The 13,841-nt window shown below is 41.8% G+C and overlaps 1 protein-coding gene across 4 annotated transcripts in view; it reads left to right on the top strand.

Annotated features, from left to right (window-relative positions):
* The first annotated feature begins 5,996 nt into the window (after positions 1-5,996).
* LOC121300330 (small G protein signaling modulator 1-like) overlaps positions 5,997-13,841 on the top strand; it is a 34,740-nt gene continuing 26,895 nt past the window's right edge. For 3 of the 4 annotated variants that reach the window (XR_005947510.1, XR_005947509.1, XM_041228863.1), the window contains exons 1-2: positions 5,998-6,644; positions 6,817-6,860. Coding sequence is in view for 2 of the 4 variants with exons in the window: in XM_041228863.1 (XP_041084797.1) it covers positions 6,626-6,644; positions 6,817-6,860 (63 nt within the window). In the remaining 2 variants the exon portion in view is untranslated. Of the gene's footprint in view, positions 6,645-6,816; positions 6,861-13,841 lie in introns of all 4 variants that reach the window. The other variant, XM_041228865.1, reaches the window with a different exon arrangement.

Genomic DNA, 13,841 nt, shown 5'->3' on the forward strand with positions numbered 1-13,841 from the left:
GTCATTTCATGCAGATGTATAGGACAGAGGTTCAGAATCTCATTTGTATGAATGTACAGTCGTGATTTATGGTGTTAGTGAAAGTGAAGGAACGTTTAAAATGCCACAGGGTCTCAGGAGCATGCACAAAGACATTCAGAGCCCTGGTAGTGGAGTGTTGGTTGAGTTCTACCCCAGATTACAACGCAGCTGTGTTCCGTAACATCTGGAATCACATCTAATCAGATGGGGTATAAAAGAGGTGTCTACAGTCAGTCAGCGTTTGGAGGTGAAGACATAATCTCTGTACAAATCTCTTCAATCCCAGGTAATTCCCTCTGCCCAAAGAGCCCTGAGCCAGGGATTACAATCAACACTAACATTCTCCAGGCCTACGCATCTCCTGGCTCCGTCATTCTTCAGGAATTAAAAATCCTATCACTCTCTAGTAATTAACAGAGAGACTGAAGCACAAGCAGCTGTAACACTTTAAAACAACAGAGACCAGCAGCCTACAGGCTTAATGGAAACCTTGAATTTGCTCTGTGGGCAGTCAGCCAGACCCAACAAAGACAGCCTCAACAGGTAACTGCATCCCTCAGATCAGAAAAAGCCACTAGAGAGGTCAATGGCCTGCAGTGAGGAAGACAGAGATCAGCCTTTTTAAAACCAGCAGCAATGATCCCTGCAATTCAGTTTATTGTTTTAGAGATCTGCACTCTTGTCAATCTGCCACAGTAACTTCAGGCAAAGTAACATCAGACTGACAGCATTCAGTCACGTGCCTGAGATACCTTACTAGGAGCTGTCGGGTCTCATCACTCAAAACCTTGAATACAGAAACTTCAACTAAATGTGGCTCAATGTGCAGGAGAGGCAATGAGAGGGATTTAGGGAGCAGTTCAGTAAATCCTAACAGGTGCAGAATATGGAGTTATTCAATCAATCCACAAAATGTAAAAAGCCTTGATTAGGAAATTTCAAAGGCTTTGAAGAGGTCATTTACATAAACAAGACCTCTTATTAATTTAGTAAGCTAACGTTTTCTGAGGTTGACTGTCATATTAGTTGACTGGTCGAATAGTATTCAGTGGTAGCCTATGGTACTGTGGAAGTGCATATAAAGTGTTTTGCAAGCATGTGTGTCTCGTGTGTAGCTATGAAGACCAGTGCACATGTTTGTGAATGAAACCCAGTACTTAATCTGTGTCTTCAGGTGCCAAGGTACAGGGATGGATATTTTTGCTGAAGTGTTCTGCCATTAATCTAATTTGTTCACTGGGAAATGTGTTGGATTTGTGAGCTAGTGAACCCAGTGCAATCTATTTATCTGGTGTTACAGTTTTGACAGTTATGCATACAGGGTATCTCTTTGTCAGGCATTTGAATAACACAACACCACACAATTAGTTTCACATTATTTATTCATGTTTGGTTCAATCTTCTTAGGGACTGTTCGTTTACTCAGGCACAATTCTGGGAAAGACAGCCGCCTCGAGGGTTTTGTTTTTGAAAGGATGAGAACTTAGTAACACATAAAGAGTCCTATTCACAAAACTAACTCAACACCAACACCACAGCCTGCTCTAATTAATGAAATCAGGTATTGGTATACATATGTTCATTAGTCTATTCTCATGTTATATGTGCAAATTGTAAACTGCAGCAAAACAAAACAAAAAAAAAAAAATTACAACAACTAGCTCTCCTGGTATAATAAATTATACCATTTAAATCATAAAAACACACTTGTCTAAATGTAGTACCTGTTATCCCTGTTCCTGTTTTAAGACATGCTCCATGTAGCATATCCACCAGCTTCAGTATACACCATGGCTGAGTGCCGCTGGCATCACATCAAAACCTCTAGCCTGGTGCTGGCACATAATGGAAACTCAAAATTAACTAGCACAGTGGCACAGCCAATAAAAGCCACAGCTTTACACAGAATAATCTCATCTGAGCTACGCAGTGGAAAACAGTAAAGGGGAACTCAAGTGCCCTAGCGTTACACTGTTATTGTCAACGCCCTCAGGTCAAAGGCAGGCCAGTTGGTGATGTCACATAGTCCCTGAGGGGAGCCGTGCACACTGGGTGGTTACATCACTGGAGACAGCACCTCGCTCCATGAATGTGCGGGTCTGTGCGTCTCTCGGACGTGAGCCCTGAATTCTAAAGGGGCGTCAAGGTAAACAGGGGTGACTTCACCCTCAAACAGGGGCAACTGCCTAGGAAATGGTTTGGTCACCTCCCCTGGCAAAACAAAGCCAATGATTTGTGAGCTGTGAAGCAGGGAATCATTCTAAATATTCAGGAGAGAACCATTTGGTTGCCAGCCATTTGCGATTCTCCCAATTTGCACATGCTGTACTACCATGCTGCAAGATGTAAATGCCATGATTCAAGGTCTCAGTTTTCCCTCTGCAGTTATTCGGCCAGTTAGCATTACCAATATAACTTTCCTAAAATCCTCAACAATATACCGTTGTGCAATAGTCAGGGCCTTGTGGAATCAGTCCTGCATGGTCACACAAATATGATAGATGTGTGACCACTCCACAAAACCACCACTGTCCTGGGACTACTAACATCCTTCTTGTGTGTGCTGAACTATTATTAAACACAATATTGTGGGAGTGAGAAAGTGAGGAATCTTTGCAGGAATCAAATGGGGGAGCGTTTTCTGGTAACACTGCACTTACGACATTAGCGTTCAATATAAAAACTTGATTAGATTTACGAAACAAGAGATAGGACTTCTTCCATCTCACAGCCATCCATCTTTGCTTTGGTGCATCAAAAATCATCGTTTACAAGTAGAGCAAAATTGTTTCTTTTGATGTTTCACATTTCAAATATCAATTTGTGGTTATTGATTAAAAAGTGAATAGGTCTTATTGAACTGTTCCCATACATGTTTGTAATCATTCTCAGTTGATTTATGCATTCTTTAATACTCTGGTGTTCAGGTTATTTAATGCTTTGGTTCTTGTTACCTGCAACGGACGATCTAGGCTACATCAGTCATAGGGTCCTCTGAACGGAAGGGGGTGGTTAAAAGTTGAAACTCTCTTTAGAAACCCGATATTCATCATAAGGATGTTGTATACCGCTGGTGGAGAGGCAGTGAAGGGGAAGGAAGGGCTGTGCAGCAATGCCTGCTCTCCACGCAGTGATGGAAGGCTGTCCACCTCCATCAGGTTCCCAGGACATTCCCTCTGTCAGCCCACATTATGCCATCCCCTTTACATCTGGAGATCCTTGTGACAGCTTCTCCCCCCGGGGTCTCCTCTCCCTCAGCCGAGCAACAAGGAGCAGCTCAGCCGAACTGACAGACACGCTGAGCCGAGCCAGCTGGTCTACCTTAACATGCCTCAGAGCTGCCCTGAGCTGCAGCCCCTCACTCCACATGCTAGCCGAATTACATGAAATGTATTCATATTTAATAAAATTAATAAACTGTGATATTAATTGTAGTTACTAGGTAATATTTTTGTCTGGTCACTTTTGATAAATTTTAATGTGGGTATTTAGATCCCCACAACCCCACTCTGACATGCTGTTTCAAATGCAGGTTTTTGTTTAGATTACACTCAGATTACAAAGCAAATCGTAAACATTGTATGAAGGACAACAGCACCCCCTGCTGGTCAACTACCTCTTAAACAGGTTTAGGTGTTCAAGTGTTACAAGGGTGAGGAGGATTTAATTAAGGCTAGACATGCATGAATGACAATGGCTCCACCTGCCGTAAAAAAATAATTATTACAACTAAAGTGGGATGACGTACATTATCACCAGGTAGGAAAACATACCTGTTTCCCGGGCAGACTGCTTATTGTAGACCCCGGAGTGGCTCCAGAAATAGTCCCTAGCTGGGGCTTAGCCTGTGGGGAGTGGAGCCAAGGAGAACGCTGTCGGGTTAATAAGCTGACAACTCAGAGCAATCTCGTGTTTGCTTTTTGTAGCGGTTGTTATCTCTCAAGTCATTATCATGACTGAGCTACAATATAAAAATATAAGTTGCTGGTGTAGCTGATCCTGTATATTGTGTTGGGTTCTTGAGTGTTTTACTTAATCAACACATTCTACGAGACATCAAAAGAAAGCGCTTGTTTTACAAGAGACTTCGTTATATTACCTTATTAAACGACAATTATACGAAGAACACAACACATAGGTTTTTTCACTGTGCAAAATTGCAGTTGCACTTTTCGGTTACAACAAAATGATGTGTTGGGACTTTAAAAACAAACAGCAACAACAACAGCATCCTGGTGCCTGATTTTATGAGATTTGAGTGATAAAGCTTAACTTAACAAATTGACGTTACACCGGTACAATGCAATACAAAAATACTGGTTACAAATCTGATTAGCTATCTATTTAAACAAAATGTAAACTAACCCAGAACATGAAGTTGCTAAAATGAAACTCATAAAAGTAAACTCATCTATACGTATTCATACCGTTGTGTCTGTCTCGTTGATTTATCTAGCCGAGGCGAATTCCCACGCTTGTGAATTTTAGTCTAGTCTAATTCTCCACGCTAGGCTTCTCACCACGGCGTGACAATCAGCCTATAATAAAATTCACGGAGTGAAAGTTAGCCAGGGGTGCGCATTAGATGCACTCTCGTTAGCTGCTGGGAGTGATGACATTAAACATTTACAGCAGTTACAAGCCGTTGAGAACCAGCGAGAGTGGTTTAATAGGAGCTGAAATCGGAAAGCACATATTGGGCATCAAATATTTAGAGGTTCAGTGGGAAACCAGGCGGATCCAGCTCTTACAAACCACGAGGGATTTCAAAAAGAGCTTCCACAGTGTTTGCATGTAAATGTCAATGCTCAAGGTGCTGTGCTATTAATGCGTTCACGGCCTCCATTTTAAAAATGAGAGATTTCTACTTTTCCAGATCGCCAGTATTTCATGGATATTTTAACATGCCAACATCATCACTCCAAGAAATAGGAAGAACGTTTAATTATTTATTTACTGTATTATTACATGCAACTAAAAATAATGCATTACCTGTGCTTGCTGTCCATATTTAGAAACATGAAGGCAAAGTGCAATCTGTGATCAACAGGGAAACATTTGCATGCTATTGACTGAATCGCCTTGGCAGCAAAGAGCAGCCGAATCGTCCATTCAATCAATGCAGAGTCGTCCGCTTTGATTTCTTGTTTATGTAAATGTCTTCTTCGATCAACAGGGCAGGACCCATTGGCAAGCTCCCAAAAATTGACCTCTTTAGACAACCCTGCTGTTCAACCGTGTAGATCAGTGTAATAGTGTGAATAAATAACGACTGCTCAGCCGGTGTGTTCTCCAAGGCCTCCAGATTAGGCTTCTCAGCCTGGACCCTGGCAGAGTGGATTTTGTGTGGGGGAAGCTCAGTGTAACAGTCCACTTCTCTGAGACCTCACTTTTCCATGTAAGAGCATCATATCTTTGGGTGGGGGTGCCAGTGGCAGAGGTTATCATAACTGCAGTATTTGTGTCTTGGGCTATAGGGTTGCTTAGCAACACTGCGTCACAGTGAAGGAATGCTCGTCAAGCATTTGGTGCCGGCTCCCTGCAAGCCAGTCTCAAAATAAGAGTCGCTGCATTTATATGTGGTTATAATTATGCAAATCTCCAATGACTCCTGCTGTGTGTAAAACGCGGTTAGTGCTATGAAGATATTTCAGTGTGTGAGAATAAAAACATAACGGCATTACGCCCAGCATCACGGGTCTGTGTGACTGAAATGCCCTCGTCCAGCAACACTGTAGGTTCACTCCCTGTGCAGCAGGTATTAGGACCCAAGCAATCCCTACTAAAAATATGACTTGGCATCAGGTGGGACGCGAATACCTGCTGCACAGGGAGCGAATCTGTGTCCCGGTGAATATACTCCGCCGATTCAAAAGTTAACATAAAGTCTGGCAAACGAAAAAGAAAAACGATAAGCGGTCTGCAAGACAGCTGTTTTTTCTAAAGGTTATAATTTTCTTTTCTTTTTTTTAAAAAGCCTTGGTTAGGGTAACCCCTTTAATGATGCAGTTTTTCCCAAATGTCTGTTTTGGCAGTTTATTTATTGAGCTACAAAACGTCAGATTGCATTAAAAGGTGTTTTTGTTTGGCATGGCATACTGCTGAGGTCATTCAGTATCATTTCATCTTCAGGCTCGATATCATATCAAACCGCTTCCTCCTGCAAACATCTTTCAAGAGTGCGAGCTGGAGGCAGGCGGGACCCAGGATGCGCTGCTTTTGTTTTGCAAACAGGTTTGACAAGCATTTTCGTCTGTCGGAATATAGATGGCAATACATCACATCATGATCATCCTTATGCAGTTTGATGCATTTTTTTTTTCTGCCATAAACCTGCAATTCTGATGTACTGTTTTAAGGAGTGTATATTTTACCACAATAACAAGCCCGCCCCTAACACTCATCCCTCGATTGGCGTGTTTACGGACAGCAGCAGTAGCGGAGCGGTGCTTTGACGTCAGGGGGGTTGATAAGCGTGCTTGCCTGCCTGCCTGCCTGCTTCAGTCCAGTGAAATCGCCTTTGCCGTTGAGCTGAGTTTGCAGAGACGGTCTGCAGCGCAAACCTCCGAGAGCAGCTGAGAGCCTTCATTGCCCGACGGAAACCATGGCAACAGCTATGGCAGGTAGGGGATAACTGGATAACAACAATAGTGACCGCTGCATCAGTTAACCCATCTGTCATTTTGCAGTGAAAAATAATAATATTTTATTTTGTATATTGTATTGCACACACTGGAAATCGGTGTCATGCATACTAATGCTATTTTTTTTTTTTTTTTTTGCCTTTTGTTTTAGAGGCTGAGATGCGTCAGAAACTGCTACGCACTGTCAAAAAGGAGGTGGGTCCCCTATTCTTGTCTTTGCAAAAACAGTGTTATTTAGAAACAGAGGCATCGCAATCGTTGCATTCAGTTTATGCACGGTATTTGCATTCTGTAATGAACTCCGACGCTATGAAAGAACAGATGGTATGTTAGCAGACTCGCATATGCGTGTTATTATCCAGGACAGTGGTTACTTATGAATTATTAGATGGACAGGGAACAATAACAGCGCCTCTTCAGCAGGTGTGCCAGATATTTGTTGATGTGTTTTGTTTTTGTTTGTTTTTTTTCCTCTAGGGAAATTGATGCACGTCTTACGCAGAAAATGCGAAATATATCTAGACTGCATTAGTCTGCTGAACACTCTCACATAAGAATTATCCTTTTAAATTAGATTACAATTTCACATTTCTTAAACAAAAAGTGATCATTAATAATCCAGAGAATCGATACGCACTGAAAAAAATATGCCTGCAAATAAATCGGGTTGACATAGCTGTGTATATATATAATATAATAATCGTAATAATTTCTATTTCTAATTGTGTCCATAGATGTTATATTCAGTCAACATCACAATTTTAAACAGGGCTCTGAATCTCGCAGAATTGCATATTTATGATTACATTATATAAGCAATCTGTTTTAAAGGGGGAAAGCGTGCACTCTGCGGCTAGTCTCCTTGTGTTGCTGAAGAGTGATCATTTTGATATTCCAGTATGTAAATTACTGTACTATCTATGGGATGGGATGGGAATGGGAATGGGAATGGAATTGGGGGGGGGGGGGTTCTGTGGTAGTATAAACGATCTGGATTTTTTCAATACTGTACGTTGTCTTTTCTAGCCCAGTTGTGCTGTAAGACAAAGGGAGCTGTTCAGAGGTTTATTCAGATGAGTTTGGCAGCCTGTAGTAACTCAACATTGACAAGCCATGTAAGGGACTTTTAAATGATGCTGTTAAAGTTTATGGATAAGCATCAATGAACTGGAACTGTTGCTATTGCTGGTCTTAATATCAATGTGCCAATTAAAGCAGCAGTAGCATCTGGTTAGGTATGCAGTCTGGCAGTGTGCAGGGGATAATCTGCAGCAGTGACTGAGGGAAGAAATACGCTTTCATGTAAGAACTTCATTTTAAATGGGTAGTGCCCAGCGCTAATTTGGCACGGTTGTTAACCACCGTGCAAGAGAGCCGGGCTCGTCTGCATTCGTGTTTTTAAAGCTTTTAACTGCCTCTCATCTCAGCGATGGGGCAGAATCCGCATCCTTTGTTTATGTATCAGTCTCACTTTTGTGTATCAATCCTGACGTTTTAATGGGCTGTGATTTAGGGATCATATTTTCCTAATCTGCATTATGTAAAGTACCCTATGGGAACTACTGCATGTATTGTGACCTGCATAGTGGGATATGTAATGTAGTATGACCTTACTGCACTGTTATACAGGGGACCCACATTTATGGTATAGTTTATAGTATGTCCTCTCTTGTAACTAAATGGTCGGGGAAGGAGGAAGTGAAGTGATCATTAACACAGAAATAGGAATTGTACTTCGGGATGAGAGGGGGTCTCAGCCTCAGCATCCACACCTTGGAGAATCAATAGGAATGATCCTGTTGTTATAATTGGTTCTGTAGCTTATAGACCCTAGTGTTTTGGCTAGGCTCCTGTATTTTCTTTCATCAGAAGGGTCTGATTGGAAGTGTGGTCTGCTGTGTTTAACACATTGGGGTGTATCCAAACACAGACGGATCCAAATAACGGCATCCACGAGATCATTAAGATAGGACCCTCCCTGACGTTTTACTCATTTTTACAGACCTGAAAAATCAATCAATCAATCAGTCAGTTTATTTTATATAGCACATTTCATAGTGGACCACCATCACAAATCCATAATACTTTTAAATACAGAGATATGCATAATATATGATATACAGTAAAAAAAAAAAAAAAAAAAAAAGCATAATACATGAAATACAGTAAAGAAAACAATGAAAAATACATTAAATACAGTGAAAATGCATAATACATGATATACAGTAAAAAAAGCACAATACATGAAATACAGTAAAGAAAACAATGCAAAATGCATTAAATACAGTGAAAATGCATACTACATGAAATAGCAGTAACACAGCAGCTAATAGCAGATATCAGGATTAAAGAGCATGGAAAGCAAGAGAGAACAGGTGGGTCTTGAGAGAGAAACGCACTGCTAGATGTTTGATTTTCATAACCTCGGCACACAAAAGACCCAGTTTTAATTAAGTGTTGGCATTTAGAATAGACCTGATTACCTGGTGCTCTGCAGTTTGTGATGTAAATCCAGTGTGAACTCCTAGACGTTGCCGCAATCCTCCCTTTCCAGTGGCGCGCTGTCCCTGTCGCTAAGCGGTCCTGTTGGGATTGATGCTGTAGCTGGGTCCCGAGGTTTCAGCACGCTGCCTGGCAGAATGGTGATGAGATTAGTGTCTGTGTGGTCAGGAATGTGAGGTTTCAGCACGCTGCCCGACAGAATGGTGATGAGATTAGTGTCTGTTTGGTCAGGAATGTGAGGTTTCAGCACGCTGCCTGGCAGAATGGTGATGAGATTAGTGTCTGTTTGGTCAGGAATGTGAGGTTTCAGCACGCTGCCCGACAGAATGGTGATGAGATTAGTGTCTGTTTGGTCAGGAATGTGAGGTTTCAGCACGCTGCCTGGCAGAATGGTGATGAGATTAGTGTCTGTTTGGTCAGAAATGTGAGGTTTCAGCACGCTGCCTGGCAGAATGGTGATGAGATTAGTGTCTGTGTGGTCAGGAATGCCAAAGCATGTTATTGAGACGATAGTTTTCTTATTAAACATAATTTGCATGTTGTAGGGCCTCATTCTGGTATGATGGTGATTTCTATTGAGATATTAACCTTCTCTTAGCCTTTTATCCTGTGAACATAAGCAAGCATACTCTCTGTAAAACTGGTCCTGTGGTTTAATGACTGGAACTGGGAGGCAGTGTGGGCTAGTGGTTAGAGCTGAGATACTGGGAGGCAGTGTGGGCTAGTGGTTAGAGCTGAGGGACTGGGAGGCAGTGTGGGCTGGTGGTTAGAGCTGAGGGACTGGGAGGCAGTGTAGTCTAGTGGTTAGAGCTGAGAGACTGGGAGGCAGTGTGGGCTAGTGGTTAGAGCTGAGGGACTGGGAGGCAGTGTGGCCTCGTGGTTAGTCAACCATGACTAAAGAACAGTTTGACCTCAGAAGATAAAAAGTACAATTTAAGATATCTACAGACAGTACACCATTTTAACTACAGGGTAGTTAAACTGCACTTAACCCCTTGCAATGTGTGCTCGAGAAGCCTCGATTAACTTGACGCTGCAGTTTCTTGAATTAATTCTCTGTAGTTTCAATGCAGTTGATTAAACTTTCATGAGGCTTGGACAGGCTGCCCCACTCTGTTCTCTTGCTGCTCGTGTGAGTTCTCATCTCTAACTGTGTGCTTCCTCTAGGCTAGGCTGCTTTCACATCTGTATTTGGACAGGTCGAAGGACACAGCGATAAAGGGACAGGAAATTGATATGGTCAGTATGTAACACCAGTTACAGCAGGAGCATGCTTGGCTTCTGATTTACATTTTTAATATGCTTCTTTAAGCTTGTTTGTTCATATCAGATTTCAAGCAATAGCTCAAACCACAAATCCAGCCCTCTTAAAGAGTAAAAGTGGCCCCTGTGGAATACCCTTAAAGTCTCCACAAAGGGTTAGAAGCTTGACCTGAAAAATATATAATGGGCATTAGTGCAGTGTAGAGGCTGGGGAAATGTTTGTGAACTCATATTGTACATATTGTGTGTTTCTTTTAGGTTTAGGTGTGCTAAAAATGTGAATTCTTGTAGTTTATGCATATATTTAATTCTGTACTGTATGTGCATTGAATATATCTGTGCATGGAAATATATACTTGGAAATCGTTGTTCACACTGAGTTTGTCGCGGGGTTGGTTCAAAGTTCACTTGGCAAACGGAGCGAGCCGAGACAATCTGGAGAGGACGTCGCGGTTGGTTTGGCAAATGAGTTTGGTTCACTTGCTAAACTTCAATGTGATTGATGGGGGGCTCAATGTGAACACAAATTAACCCTGAAACAATGTGAAAGTTAGCCACAAAAAAACCCAAAAAACCTCCATTTCATACCTAAACAAACAGTACATTTTGCTTCTAGGTAAGTGTAAACAGCAGGCAATTGATTTTTTGATTTGCACCTAACCCAGTGGATTATGCACGCATTGTACTACATTTGAAACTTGCATGAGCACAGTAAAATATGCATACATTTGTAACTCACAGTAAGTATATGAACACTGCTGTATAAAGCAATGATATGCATATAATATGTGTGAGCCTCGGTACATTGCCATTCTGTTTCAAGACCCATTACACAAACTCTCTTGGTTTTTTTAATCACACATTACCTGTAGAAAATTGAAACAACCTTAATTAAAATTAAAATCCAACTAGCATACTTTAATATCTAGCCTGGATCTCTGTATGTATTGTAATGTATTTTTAAAAGTGATTGCCGTCAGTTTACTGCTGGGGGGTTTATCAGCACGACTGTGACATTAGCATTGTGTAATCTCAGACATGGATTTCCAAGCAGTGCTAGAATATGTGCAGTTTACATTTCTTTATTCAATGACGGCTCACAGTTTAACTTTACAGCAGATTAATGGGCTTTCATTGCCAGGCATTGCATTTGCAGTGCAAGCTTAGCAGTGTGTTTAAATTGCTGGTACAAAGGAACCAAATTATCACTCATTGCATTACAGCAATTTGAGTTATTAATGGACAATACCACTGCCACAGTGGCCGGGTATTATAATTGCTGTTTCTCTTTGAATACGATTTTTACCTAAGATATAGGACAGGATTTTTCAGTGTAAATCAGGATAACATGCACATTTTGTGCGTGGTCTTTATTGTGCAATTGATAAAGTAGCAAAGCGCCTGTTTGGAAAGGAGTGTGCGTGCTTGCTTAGTGGCTACCCTGTAGAAATTGATTTCCCTCATGCACTGTAGGAGAAGGGCTTTTGAAACAGCAGCCGAATCACTACCTGCACCGTGAAACCTGCCAATGTCAATCCAGATTCTACTGCAGTCTGTAATCTACAGTCCAATCTGCACAGAAGTCACATATCATCTGTTTGAATCTTGTTTTTGTATTGTTGCTGTTTCTAAGTGAATTTGCTCAACTTTTCTTACCAGTATGGTGTACAAACAGGCTTCATGTTCAGCCTACATGATTTTTTTTTCCTGCATTCGGAGGATTAAAACCCAGCTCTCATGACCCTCGCTTACAGGGAGCTTCCGCCATCAGCACGACTTGATGAGATTGAGTTCTGCCGACCTGCAACCCTAACGAGGGCTGAGGGAGTCACCCCTGAAATACCTCTGGAGAGATTCTTCTATATTTAGTTGTGTTCTTCTATATGTTATATTACATATGATGCATACCTATACAAAATTCCCATTATTGTGCATCAAAACTAGACGGCTGCACATCCCGTCTGCTCCGGAACATGCCAAATGCTGATTTTCTTAGGTGCATGTATCTTTGCTGAAGCAGAGGGCTAGGTTTGGCTTGCTGGTCTGCAGGCATCTTCAATCCTTACTGTGAGTGGAGTCTGATTGGTCGTGAAGGGTGCTGAGCGGCAGACAGTAACGTGTATTTTAGAAAGCCTTGCATAACCACTACCACTGGATTATATAACATTATTAACTGCTGTGTGTGTTTTGGGGGGACTGTGTGTTCCTGCAGCTTGTGCTGCAGGCATGGTGGTCTCAAATAATTCAAAATTGTTACCAAACTTTCTTGGTCTGTCCTTTTGGAGGCAGTGAGATGATCAGTGCAGGCTGTGTTATTATTTAGTTAACGATGACAGGCCTGATTATAGGACTGTGACAACCAGCAATTAATCAGACTCCTTTGCTCACAGCCATTTCTGATGCTTAGTTCTTACACAACCCCCCTCCCCCAGTGCTTAGAGCCGAGGGAGTGTGAGGCAGTGTGGCCTACTGGTTGGAGCTAAAGGACTGGGATGCAGTCTTGCCTGCCTTACTAGTGAGACTTGAATGCAAATCTTCTAATGCACCAAATAAAATACAGTAAAAACCCAATTGCTGCATTCAGTCCCAGCCCATTAACTTGTTTTTTTGGGTTCACCCCAGCATACTAAAAAAACAGAAATCCTAACAAAGTACCAGTCTGACTAAATTTGCAGCATAATACCAAAGTTAACATTTAGATCCTTTTGTATGATAATAATTGCTATTGTGCAGGAGGCTGGCTGTCTTCCATTTTAGAAAATTCTGAGAAAAAACACAAACTACGTGAGGTAATGTTATAATTACCTGTCCGCATGACAGAGAATATATTGCACATTCATAATTGCGTATTTTATTATCTCCATTATTCTATTATAGCAGATGGCTCATAAGTCATCATCTGGGTACAGTCATCACCTTGCTTTCCTGTTGGTGTATTCAGAGAAGTGATCTGCTCCACGGAAAGCCGAGTGAATGTCTCTTCCATTCACACGTCATTAAGGATCTCTCTCTTTTTACCAGCAGAAGAAAGCAATCATTTTACAAACCTCTGGCAGCTGTCGGAGGTAAACAGCCAAGAAATGCAAGCAAACGCTGTTGGTCTTGGAGGAGCTGTTGGATCAATTCTGCTGCAAATCATAGTGGGTGGCTTGTATATACAACTGTACCTGTAACCAAACTGAACTGATTTAGCACCAAACATGGAAACAGCAAACCATATGTGAAGGTGACATACTGTAGGTAACAGACTGAGGCTGGGTGCAAACCTACAGCCTGCTGCTCCCAAGCAAACTCCTTAGCTGCGGTACAGGACGGGATGAATGCTCGTGGGTGAGTGGTTATCACAAGCCCATATCCTGTTGCCTCGGGGTTCTGTACCCAGAATGGCAGCACATCCCACAGCTTTACCCT

Source organism: Polyodon spathula, chromosome 25, assembly GCF_017654505.1.
Source record: "Polyodon spathula isolate WHYD16114869_AA chromosome 25, ASM1765450v1, whole genome shotgun sequence".
Lineage (NCBI taxonomy): Eukaryota > Metazoa > Chordata > Actinopteri > Acipenseriformes > Polyodontidae > Polyodon > Polyodon spathula.